General features: G+C 31.5%; 1 protein-coding gene across 1 annotated transcript; it reads left to right on the plus strand.

The window, feature by feature from the left end:
• Window positions 1-6,411: 6,411 nt before the first annotated feature.
• LOC133794169 (sugar carrier protein C) lies at window positions 6,412-9,584 on the plus strand. The gene is made up of 4 exons (XM_062231368.1): window positions 6,412-6,674; window positions 6,800-7,122; window positions 8,169-8,798; window positions 8,892-9,584. The coding sequence occupies exons 1-4, from the start codon at window positions 6,542-6,544 to the stop codon at window positions 9,357-9,359; spliced, it is 1,554 nt and encodes a 517-aa protein (XP_062087352.1). The 5' UTR covers window positions 6,412-6,541; the 3' UTR covers window positions 9,360-9,584.
• The last annotated feature ends 3,794 nt before the right edge of the window (window positions 9,585-13,378 follow it).

Consider the following 13,378-nt stretch of genomic DNA (forward strand, 5'->3'; position numbering starts at 1 on the left):
TACGAGTCCAAATCAATTATCACAATACATGACATAAAAGTGGACGACAATGACCCTGATTATTTCTCTACTAAATCAAAAGACATTGAAAATAGAAAAAAGAAGAAGAAGAAGTAGGGTTTAATGTTAGCTTCCAATTAGGCTAATTATATATTTGACTATTATTAACTCCATCTCTATCCAATTCAGATCAGCCTGTGTTATATGCCACTAAAACAGCCAACAAGTCACGTTAGAAAAAATGGGCAAGTTTTCAAATTTTCAGTTAGGTTGAAGCTGGTGCACCCCACAGTATTAATATGATAACAATAATAATACTAAATTATCTATTCGATTTATACGAATCATAGTATAGAAAACATAAAAATTAAAAAAAATTAAATAACTGCGCATGAAGAAATTGTGTGCCACAATGGGTGGTGGTGACTCAGATGATCATAAACTAGCTCTTTTTTTCATATAAAAGAAATGATTTATATCTTTTTAGATTATGTATTTTGTCAAATTATTTTTTGTATTCTGTATTTTTTTAAATAGTTCAAATAAACTCATAAATCCAATTTTGATCAAAAATTTTGAACTAAAATCACAAATAATTCATCAAACTAACATCTCAAAACAAAAATATAGTCATTCTGCCTAAGAACTGTCAATTTTTTGTTTATCAAAATCAAGTTTAAAGGCTTATTTGAATCATTTTACAAAATACAGAGTCCAAAAAATAATTTATTAATACATAAAATTCAAATAAGTAATAAATCAAAATACAAAATTAAATAAAAAAACATAAACCTTAAAATAAATTCAATATATTTTAGTGTCGCAGGTAAAACCAAAATTCGAAATGGGCAATACTAAAAGTGTGAAGTTGTCGCAATTGGGTGAAATAGCCAATAACGGTTTTGGTTTTCCAGTGGGAAAGAAAGAAAGAAAGAGTAGTGGAAAGGAAACCGAGGCGCTCACCGAGTCTGGCACGTGTGAAAATAAGATTATGGCAAATGGGACCCACCCGATCCCCAAAAGCGAATCCTGAAAGCAGAATCTGGATGATGACTAACCAATAGGGGTGGGCCTCCTTCCTCGTTTGCCCTTCATTGCTTCTATTTTGCAAGTCAGTAGTCAAGCCAGCCTTATTTGAAAATTAAATTAAATTTATTTATTATTATTATTGTAGAATATGGAGATAATATATATATACATATATTTATATGTATATGTATATGTATATGTCGCTTTCTTTTCAGTTTTCTCTTTTGGGTCTGCGAATTAGTGTCCATATTTCCTTGATAAATAAAGATATTTTGTTTTGTAAGGTTGGGATAGCTAGGCGTCATATATATGGATGCAAGTTGAGGATGGTTTTGGTTTTGGCTTGATTTAAAGACTAAGACAATTTAGCTAGGGTTTGACCTAATTCCAGAGCCAAATTTGGAAGGGAGTGTACACTGTTTTGATGATGCTTAAGTTGATAGTAGTAGTACTACATAACACTGCTGAGGCTACACGCTAGCTAGCTGTGAATTGATCGCCTCTTTGGAGGTTAGGTTCAATTATTAGTACCAGTTGTCAAAGAAGTAAAAAATTGAGATGGGTTTGGGTTGGAGAGGCTGGCTTGGCTAAAATTCCACTCTACTATTCTATTACATTATGCAAGTTAATTAATGTTCCAGGACAAAAAGGTAATCAACACACTTGGTGTCAGCAAGTAATAACCAACATCATCCAACCCCAACAAGACACCAACCATTCAATTCTCATATATTTTTCTTTTGTAATTACATGTTACAAATAAAAAATATTAGATTGTAATAAATAACATGTTATAATGAACTTCAACATTTTTTTATTAGAATTCTCTAAGCAGAACACAAACCCACCCGTGGAGATATTTCTCTATGACCATGAGAAAATGAGAGTCGAACAACTGATAAAGAGTAGGACCAGCAACACCATCATAAAAGAGAACATCAGCTACTACTATTGCAAGAGACAATATATAATATGTACATAACATACATTTTTTTGAGCTTAGGAGAGTTTGAACCCCAACATTGGAGATGATCAAGGCCCCACCACCCCACCCAAGAGTGATGGTAAGCATGGCAAAATGGGGCGGCGGGGCGGGGCAGGGCCCCGACCCGACGGGGCATCTTTGCCCCGGTAAAAATGGGACAGAATTTGGGGCAGGGTGGGGCGTTATGAATTTAAGCGGGGCAGGGCCGCCCCGCCTCAATTTTTTTTTTCTATTCTCTAACTCAATTCTCTCACGCTACTTATATACATAGTACGTAAAATTGACATTTTATATATGGTTTATAATATTTTTAATTCTATATAGACTAGAAAGAATTATAAATATTGAAAACTATGTTTTATATAATTCATCTTTATTCTTGAATTTATTTTGTAAATTTTAAAATAAAAAACAAAATATAATATTTGATGGTGTAGTTGATACCAAGTGTAAAAATAAAGATTACAATAAAAAATAATATTTAAGCTTGGAGAAAATTCTAAAATTATAATTTAATATTTCTTCAAAAAAAAAAAAGTTAAATGGGGTGAGGCAGACCCGCCCCGATTAAGCCGGGGTGGGGCAGGGCAGAAGCGAGGCAGGGGACCCGCCCCATTTACATCCCTAAGTGATGGGCTTGGTTTGGTATCATGTGGCTAATTCACATTTAAAAATTTCACTTGCGCTTACTTTAAAGGAAACAAACTTATCGTCCGCTATTTGATTGTGTTTAGTTTTTCTCTATTGTAATTTTCTAACTTTTTAAAGTATGTTGTGCTGAATAACCACATATGCCTAGGCTAGACCAAATAAAGAAAATCGCATTGATAAATTTATTTAATTATAAAGTTGTGCCTTAATCGAGACAATCATGACAACATTTGCAAAAAATGAGGCAAACAAAAACAAACATTTCTTGTAAAAAAGAGAATGTCTTGCTCTTAACGATGGTTATGAGTTAGATGTGTAGAGATAAACAAATGTCAGGCTATGTTTAGTCCAAAAATTTAAGTAAAAACAATTAAAGAATGTTTAGAGAGTATGTTTTGGTATTAAAAGCAACTAAAGGGAAATTGTATGGAAGAAGTCTGTGGGGAATAAGTTTAAAGAATTTAATTCCATTTTTTTCCTTCTTTACGTTGTTACTTTCACTTTTTCAGTTATTTCTGTTTTTTTTTTCTTTATTTCGTGAAACATATTTTATTATATAAATATAAATATTTGACGTACAAGGGGGACAAAATTAGGTATCAAAGTACTCTGCTTATGTTTTGTGATGCTTTGGAAATGAATACTGAACCCACCATGTAGAATAATTATTAGTATGAATACATGGGGTTGCAAAGTAAAAATAGGCATAAAATCAGGGGAAAGTTAGTGGTTGGTTTTATGTAAAAGTAATAAACAACTCTTTTTTAATCTAAGAAAAATACATGCTACAAAACGAGCAATAAACTCTGCTGATTTTTACTGACTAATTACATTATTTACTGTAGACAAAAGAAATGATATAGATGACTATTTTTTCGAATGGTAACTTTTGAGTACTTCAAAGTATTTAATTTGAATCGTAAAATAATAATAATAATATTAATGATTCCTCCCAGCAAAAAAAAATATATCATATTAATAATGACTTGAGTTTTGTTCGGTATTTAATTAGAAAATATGAATTGTATGTACGTATAATATTGCCTTAATCCGTAGAGATAATTATCAATTCGATATACTTCTTTAATCAACGTTACATTATCAGGAAAGATTAATATTTATATCTTTATACTTAAATGATGATTCCTTTGAAATGAAAATATTTTTTATTAATTACAATAATATATTCACATAAGAGTTTCGTCAAGATATCTTGGTCAGCCGAACAAGAAAGATTTTCATGTCCGTTAGGAAAAGTCAAACAAACTAAATTGCAAACATTACACACTAATACATTAATATATAGTATTCACATACTAAAATATTCATTTCTTCAAAAAAAAATTCAATATATATATTAGAGTTGTCCTCAATGTATAGATGTAATATCGTTTTAGCAGAAGTTTACCTTTCGAGTTCTCAGACATAAGCACTTTTTTTTTAATGGAAAAAAGGTTGGTCTATATAGGAGAAATTCAATTGAAATTTTATAAAATCAAAGAAAACAAAACGGGAAATAGACAGAGATTTGGAATTTCTTTACCCCCACAACCAAATGGAAAAAAAAAATAGTAGAAGAAGAAAGAACTAAAAAAACTGAAAAATAAGTAAGAATAAAGAACTGGAAAAATATATTTGAAGAAAAAAAAGACAAAATAACATTATTAATGTACTTTACTTCTGTTAATATTAGAATTTTTTTAAATGGAGTTATTAGATTTTTATTACTAAAAAGACGTTATAACTCAATAGAATTATATCTATAAAATATTTAAATCTAAATTAAATAATAATTGATAAAATATATCAAATTTAATATAAACTATTGATAAACTAAAATGACATAAATACATAGATATAATGTACATATTTATATAATATTAGAAATATACAAAGTTATCTTACAAATTTAAATTAATAATTAATTTTATTTTAAATTTTTAGTAGGTAAAAGATATTATATATACATAAATATATTTAATATTAACAAAAATATTATTATGTGGAGACATATATTTTAAAAATAGAATTAATAAATATTATAACATATTACAATGCAAAGTTTATAAATAAAATACTCTTTATAGAAGTTTTAATGAATTAGGTTTTTTATTTAAAAAAAAAACAATAGATATTGGGATTTTGTAGGCCAAATTTTAATTTATTTGCCATTTGAAACTAGCTTAGGGGATTGAGGTTGTGGGGAAGAGGGTAGGAGTTGTATTTTTTATTGAATAAAAAATTAATTTTTTTATTAAATTAATCTATGTTAGTAAAAAATGGAAATAAAAAAAAGTTATTTCATCTAAAATATAATAAATAAAAGGAATAACTTTTTTCCCTTTTTTTACGCCAAAGGATAAGTATTCTAATTATGTAAAAAAACATAAGAAAATATTCGGTGTAAAAAAACACACACACACAACTTTTATCTCTTGGATAACAATATCATGAATTGGGCAATTTTTAAAATGGTCCCCTTTGAAACCTATAATTAATTCGTCTCCTTCTTCTTTTAAAATAATAATAATAATTAAAAAATGTAACATTAAATCTTTTTTTCACTCTTTGAAAGGAAATACAATTTCCTTTCCTTAAAAAAAAAAGGAAATTACCACTACCGTATTTTGTTATTACTTATTAGTAATATTATTTTTAATTAAAAACCAATTCAAAAAGGGCAACGTTTGCTGTTTTCCGAGACTTGAGGAATCAAACCATACAGATCTACTACAGCTAAAGCTACACCTAACCTAGGATAGCCAGCCACGTCCTTCTGCAAGAAGCCATGAGCGAAATTACCAATATAGCCCTGCACTGTAACGCTTGTAGAAATAAGAATCGCATATACCACATACGTATCTTCGGCATTTAATCTGTTCTCTGCAACTTTCCGCATAAAGGCGCTGAGTCACGTTCGAGTCGTCGTCCCTCGTCCCCAAATCTAATCCATTTCCATATTTTAGTTTTTCTTTTTTTTTTTTCCTTTCACACAATACAATTTTTTGGTCAGTTCTAACATTCCTTCTCCTAATCCACATTCCTAACTACAACATTATCCAAATCAAACTTTTGGTGAGATACATAATCAATTTCACCAATAAATGTATCCGACTCAGCACAAATCCCATTACATTAATCCAGCTCGACACGAGAAAATTGGCCAAAAATTTCAAAACTCAAATCTTTTTCAATCTTCATATGTTATGATGAGTAATAAAATAAAATATATCCAACGTGTAAAGACACCTTATTAGTTTCAATACCCTTTTCTCACGGTGTCACCGACTGCCGCCTGGTTATATTATCCAAACCATTAATGAAAGTAAAAAGAGGAAACTATGTATGTTATGGTGTTTGTTGATGCCTCCACCGTCAGATCATCATTCTATTATTTTATATTAAATAATTATTACCCATCCAACGGCTAAAAAGTAAAACTTGGTATTGTATGAACAAGTAGACAAGTAGCAGATTGTTTAGGCGTTACTTCTTTCTCTCCTCTTCGGTTCAAAATCTTATCCACACAACAAATTAATTGAGGGGTACATGTGAAATTTGCCTTTGATTAAAAATTATTTATTTTTCTATACACAAAAAATGTATTATATATTTCCTTTTCATTAATTTTAAATAAAAATAATAATTTTTTTTTGTCTGACAGCTCAACAGTTCATAACTTGAGAAATTGAGTATCCGTTTCTATATATATCACCACTACCATACCTCTTCCGAAAGCTCTATATCCTCTTCTTCTTCTTCTCCTTCTCCTTTGTTTATTTTTCTTTATTTTAGCGGAGCCTCTCTCTCTCTCTTTCTCTCCCAAATCTCGTTTTTCCGTCATTCTTTTTCGAAAGAAAGCTCAGTTATAAGAAAATGCCAGCCGTCGGTATACCGGCCGGTGGTGCCAGTAAGGCCTACCCGGGGAAACTGACTCCGTTCGTGACCGTGACATGTATTGTTGCGGCCATGGGAGGTCTGATTTTCGGTTACGATATTGGGATTTCAGGTACTGAACTTCTTCTACCTCTTTTGGTTTTTGTTTTTTTTTTAAAAAAATTATACCCAAAAGAAAATTAGACTAGTTTTACGTAAAAATTGATTTTTTATTAATTTTATTATGGAATTTTGCAGGTGGGGTTACGTCGATGAACCCATTCTTAAAGAAGTTTTTTCCGTCGGTGTACCGTAAGAAGATGGCTGAAAAGTTGACCAACCAGTACTGCCAGTACGACAGTCAAACGTTGACCATGTTCACATCGTCTTTGTATCTGGCTGCTCTGCTGTCCTCGCTGGTGGCCTCCACCGTCACCAGAAAATTTGGTCGGAAACTGTCTATGCTTTTCGGCGGTCTGCTCTTCTTCGCCGGAGCCATTCTTAATGGCTTCGCCCAAAAAGTTTGGATGTTGATCGTTGGTCGTATCTTGCTCGGTTTCGGTATCGGGTTCGCTAATCAGGTATATAACTTTTCTTTTCTTTTGTACTTTTTTTTTCCCTTTTTCTTTTTAGATCTTAATTTGATTTATATATATAAATATATATTTTCCCCTTCTTCTTTTTATGTCTTGTTTTGTTTTGAATCAAGATATTTGGTTAGTTTTTATTGTCTTCGCTTTATTTTTATTTTTGGATTAAAAAAAATAAAAAGAATGTGTTGTCGGTATACCAAGATTTTAGTTTTATATTTCTGGTTATGGGATTTCTTTCTTTTATTTTTAAATTTCTTGTCTTCCCTTTTATTTTAATAACATGTCATTTTTGGATCGGAATTATTCTTATTGTTTTTATTATCGTGTTTGAGAGATCTGGTTGTTTGTGCAATTCTTCATGCATTTTAGATCTGACAATTTGGTTAGAATATGACAAAACAAGATTTTTGACACAAAGTTGTTTCTGATCCAGATATAGGATTTCAACCTTTTTGTGTTATTTTGTCTTATATTTCCTTCCTTTTTCACGAAAGTTTATGTGAGCTTCTTCTACCTGTGTAAATAACCCATCTCTTTCTGCTTTTTCTTTTCTTTTATGCCATATTCTTTTGTTTGGTTGGTGAGAAAATCTACCAGTGAAGGAAAGAGAAACTCAAATAAAAATTTTCACTCGCCGCTCAAAATTCTTAGAGCTCACTTTCAATGAACTAGTTGGTTTTGTCTTAATTGCAGTAATATTTTATTTACTTAGTCAAACTACCCTTATTTTCGTTGCATATGTCATGTTTTTGCACTCTTTTTCCTCGTCGTTCACTCTCTTTCTATCACGCTTGTGAATAGAATATTTCATTCTGATAGCTGCTTTTCATTAAACTAATAATTTCTCACTGGAGAAATTTAAGCACTTGTTTTTTTCCTGAGAAACATGACAAGCTGTCCCAACTATCAACAATGTGGTCCTGAGAACTACTTCTTTTTTATTAAGTTTTCAATTATTACTATGCTAGTAGGCTTTTCCCACTATTAAATTCATAATAGTAAATTCATTCTTATAATGGTCTCTTTTATTACAGTCTGTGCCTCTCTACCTCTCGGAGATGGCTCCATACAAATTCAGAGGTGCATTAAACATTGGTTTCCAGCTCTCCATCACAGTTGGTATCCTTGTGGCCAATGTTCTTAACTACTTCTTCGCCAAGATAGATGGTGGCTGGGGATGGAGGCTGAGTCTCGGCGGAGCTTTGGTCCCTGCCCTTATCATCACAGTCGGATCTCTTGTACTCCCTGACACACCAAACTCCATAATCGAGCGTGGTCAGCACGAGGATGCCCGAATTAAGCTCCAGAGAATCCGAGGAGTTGACGACGTTGAGGAGGAGTTCGCTGACCTTGTCGCCGCTAGTGAAGCCTCGAAACAGGTTGAACATCCATGGAGAATGCTTCTTCAGAGGAAGTATAGGCCACACCTCAGCATGGCTATCTTAATCCCATTCTTCCAACAGCTCACCGGCATTAACGTCATCATGTTCTACGCCCCTGTTTTGTTCAACACAATCGGATTTAAAGACGATGCTTCACTCATGTCCGCTGTCATAACTGGGATTGTTAACGTTGGTGCCACGTTGGTTTCCATTTATGGTGTTGATAAATGGGGTCGGAGGTTCTTGTTCCTTGAGGGTGGAGCTCAAATGCTTATTTGCCAGGTCTGTACTCCTGAACAGAGCTAGTCATTATGCTTTTTAGTGTATAAATCGAGTTGGGTTTTTTCTAAATTTTATTTTCTTTGTTTTTCTCAGGCTGTGGTTGCGGCTGCCATTGGAGCTAAATTCGGAGTCGATGGAACCGCAGGAGAGTTGCCCAAGTGGTACGCCATTGTTGTGGTGGTGTTCATCTGTACCTACGTGGCTGGTTTCGCTTGGTCATGGGGTCCACTAGGATGGTTAGTTCCTTCTGAGATTTTCCCATTGGAAATTCGATCAGCTGCTCAGAGTATTAATGTCTCGGTCAACATGATCTTCACTTTCATTGTGGCTCAAATCTTCTTAACAATGCTCTGCCATTTGAAGTTTGGTCTCTTCATCTTCTTTGCCTTCTTTGTGGTAATCATGTCCATCTTCGTCTACTTCTTCTTGCCTGAGACTAAAGGTATTCCGATTGAAGAGATGAACCAGATTTGGAGGAGCCACTGGTACTGGTCTAGGTTCCTCTCCGATGAAGATTACCCCAATGGTGGTAATGGTGTTCAAATGGTTAAGAATGTTTAATTCCGTTGGATAAAACCGGTCTTTTTTTTTTATTAGTTTTTTTTTTCGTAGCAGTACATACTATTTAATTGTTTGGTTGTGAAAAAGGTTATTATGAACTTGTCCAATTACAGTGTATCCCAATTAAAGCTTTCTTATTATGTATTACAAATTGTTCTAAATTTAAAAGAGGTGATTGATGTTATTAGTGATCACACTATATTAATTTAATCAAATGTAGTCTAATTCGGTTGCTTAAATATATATATATATCCATTTTCTTTACACGTATTATTCTCATTTCTTTTTATTTTCGAGGTGTGGTGGGTGATGATTTGTTTAAGCATTCCAAACCACTACATGGCCTTACTTTGTCATCGTAATCATGTTTCGGCTTTGATTAATATTATTTATTTATTTTCCTTCCAACTTTGTAATTTTGATTTTGGCTATTCCTTATTTTTGAATGACTTAAAACGATTGCTATGAACCAATTGACGTAGTCTGTGAAAATTTACCCAAATATAGTGTGGCCCAAAAGCTTTTGAATAAAGTGATAACGTGGCGAATAATATGACTATCTCTTGCTTTTTTTTTTAAAAAAATAATATTTATAAAATGTAACTAATGAGTGATGTTTTAATTAATTGTTTTATATTGTGGTTAATGAGCACATGTATGACAAGTGAAGCCATTATTCTCACATGTTGAAGATAAATATGAATAAATAAGTGAAAAGCTATTTCAAACTTTTTCTTCAATAAAAAAATTACTATTGTAAACATATATAAGAGGTAGATGTCCTCAAAAGTAAAAAATAACTTCCAAGGTAATTGAAACTACTCTTGTTTTCAAGTGATAAAAAAAAATAATAGATGCCATTATTTTCTGTCATTGTTGTAGTTCAAATGTCAGAAAAGAACCCAATCCAATGTATGTAAAATCCTGTGTCATTACATTGTAGAAACTAATTTCTTCTTCCACAAATGGGTCAATTATATAGAGAGAAAAAGACACAGCCTCTACAACCCATACGCCCCAGCTTAAAATTCAAGAAGTTTATAAGTAAATGATCATAATTAATAACCTTTTTAACAATGAAGCTGAAGAGGATTTATTTCTTTTTTTTAAAAGTAAAAATTAAAGTAAATAGCTGGTGAAATACTCAATATTTTTTAAATATTATATTTTTTTACTGATTTTTTTTTAATAAAAAAAATACTCAAAGTTGCTAAAATATTGAATTTAAATACCTAAATTTTTTTATTCTAGAAAAATACCCAAAACTTTTAAAACTTTGTATTTAAATGCACAAACTCTTGAAAAATCACATAGTTAAAAACTTTTGAAATAGAAAAAAGGCTAATGATTAAACAAAATTATTTTTAACTGTTTGAGTATTTATATATTATATTTTTGAAATTTTGGGTATTTTTTAATTAAATTTTTTTTTGGGTATTTAAATGCTACATTTTAGTAAAAAAAATTAATTATAAAAGTGAACCAATTAAAAGATATTAGGCATTTTATCTACCATTTACACTAGTAATTAATATGTAGATTATGTCTTAAGTGTTAAGTGGCTACCAATAAGTCTAAACTCTGAAATGATCTTCAAGTAAGTGGTGGGAACTTTCACACCACACCTTAAGTGATCAATTTCATCAACTTTATTTTTTATTGATTTATTCATTTTTCCTTTATGTGATAACATTATAAAGTGGCATCATTCTTGTAATCTCATCATCCACAAAATTCAACTACAACAAAATATTGTAGTAATATCAACAACCATTCCAATTTCTAGCCATATAATTAAAACATAAACTTGGAGGGAAATAATATGAGAACCCACTTTGTTTGGAAAGGGAAATGAGATTCAACAAATGAATGAGCAAAATTATTTCCATTATACATTAACTTTATTCCAACTTCCAAGTGGAGTGGAGGAATCTGAATTCACATGCTTTTTGGGTATCTTTTCTTTCCACCCTTGTAATAATGATAGTGCAAGACTTTTGTGTGTCGTAATAATAAGAAGCTTCAAGGTGACCCTCATATACATAATGTATAATTTAAAGAAGTGGATAAAATACAATCATATAACCATATAATAGGCCAATATTTTAGATGAGGCATTAGTCAATTTAATCACGGACCTCGTAATGAGGCAAAAGAAGAATTGCATGACCACTATACCTTTTTGTGTATTTAATTGCTACCACTTTCTCTCCTAGCATCTTCTTATAATAAGGGGATATATATGTTTTTGGATGAAATTGGATAAGAGGAATTTCCAGTTTTTTCATATATCTACTAAAAGAAGTGATATACAAGAACTTGTGGGCATCCTATGCTTATCAAATTGGTTTGATACATAGGCTTTACTTACTTTTCATAACCCTTTTTGGGTTTCCTTGCCTATGTTTGCTAGGGTTTTCTTTTGCAACTATAGTGCCCCTTTAAAGAGGGAATAAGTATAAAAGTATATATATTTGAAGCTTAGCCTTTGACAGATTCGCTCCGTGATTTTGTGACTTTTGTTTTGCCTCCAATTTTGAAGCCAAAATGGAATAACTACATATATGTAAACCTAGTATTGCAATAACTACATCTGCCTATTTTTTTTTTTTTTTTTTATGGGGACATGTAGTCGATTATTGGACTAAAAATGTAGCTGTGATAGACTTTATTGGGCTTTATTTCAACTTTCTGGATGACCCCACAACTTTCTGGCTAAAAATACTAGACCAGAACTATAGGCCCTTTTGAAAATGACGTTGAATAAGCCCATAGCTATATAAGAGATGAAAACCCTAGTTTGAACGCGAAAAATATTTTAGTCAATTATTAAAGAATAGTAAATCATAAACTAATTACCAACTGATTTGTACGAAATTCCTCGTATATTGCATAATTATAAGGTTGCATACAGCTTGGAAAACAACAAAGAACTAGATTGAGAAACGAAATCCAAATAGCTAGCATGGATGATTTATTGCATATTTCATTTATATAATATATCTGTTGAAGAGATCATGGTATTGGATTGGTCTCATTTTGCAGTACCACTAAACACAGAGCCATTGGCCAACGAAGAGAGCGGAACAGTTGAGATTGGGGTTGAGGCTGTTAAAAGCTTCGGTAGTCAAGCCAAATACTTGGGCTACTGCAAAGCAAGTATCACCTTGCCCTATCCCATACACTGTATTGCATAATTTCACGGTGGGTGTCCTGAACTGCTTCTTTGTCACCTTGCCAAACCCAGCTGCTTATATAAAAAGATATATATATATACACATATATATACAATCAGTACACCACATACCTACATGTGTATATATATAGAGAGCGACTACAACGCATTTTTTATTTTTCAATACCGGTGCATCCTTTTTTTATTTCGGCACTTGAATAGTTATAATCTCAAATTTTTTTATATGATAGTGTACATTATAGCTATCTAAAACATCCTACAAATTTTCAAAAAATTCTGAATAAATTATGGTACCGAAACAGAGTCTAAACTATCTGTTACATGCGTGCCTGTTTTTTTTATGTACGCGTGTAAAATTTGACAGTTTGAACTCTGTTTTCGGCTTCGTAAACTATTCAGAATTTCTTGAAAATTTGTATGATATTCTAAATACCTACAATGTACACCGTCATATAAAAAAAATTTGGATTATATCTATCCAGGTGCCGAAAATAAAAAAGAATGCACTTGCAAAAAAAAATAAAATACATTGTAGTGTTTATATTGTAGTGTTTATATATATAGATAGATAAATAAAGCTAAACTTACATCCAAAAAGCTTGGCGTCAGCCATTGACACGATGAAAATGAGCGAGAGGACTATAAATAGGTTAAAGAACAATATTGTGTGAGCATTAGTCTTCGCCATATTAATTGTCTTTAGAGATATTATCTTTTTTTTTTTTTTTTTGAGTCTTCGAATAATGATGTGATTAGTTACTCTAAATTCTTCAAGTACTTATAGAATAACATGGGTTAATAGAAACAAAAACATTGTTGCTCC

Source organism: Humulus lupulus, chromosome 8, assembly GCF_963169125.1.
Source record: "Humulus lupulus chromosome 8, drHumLupu1.1, whole genome shotgun sequence".
Taxonomy (NCBI): Eukaryota; Viridiplantae; Streptophyta; class Magnoliopsida; order Rosales; family Cannabaceae; genus Humulus; species Humulus lupulus.

Coding starts and splice junctions, on each gene's coding strand:
- LOC133794169 (XM_062231368.1), top strand. CDS start 6,542: ATGCCAGCCGTCGGTATACCGGCCGGTGGTGCCAGTAAGGCCTACCCG. Junction 6,675..6,799: donor TTACGATATTGGGATTTCAG/GTACTGAACTTC, acceptor GGAATTTTGCAG/GTGGGGTTACGTCGATGAAC. Junction 8,799..8,891: donor CTCAAATGCTTATTTGCCAG/GTCTGTACTCCT, acceptor TGTTTTTCTCAG/GCTGTGGTTGCGGCTGCCAT.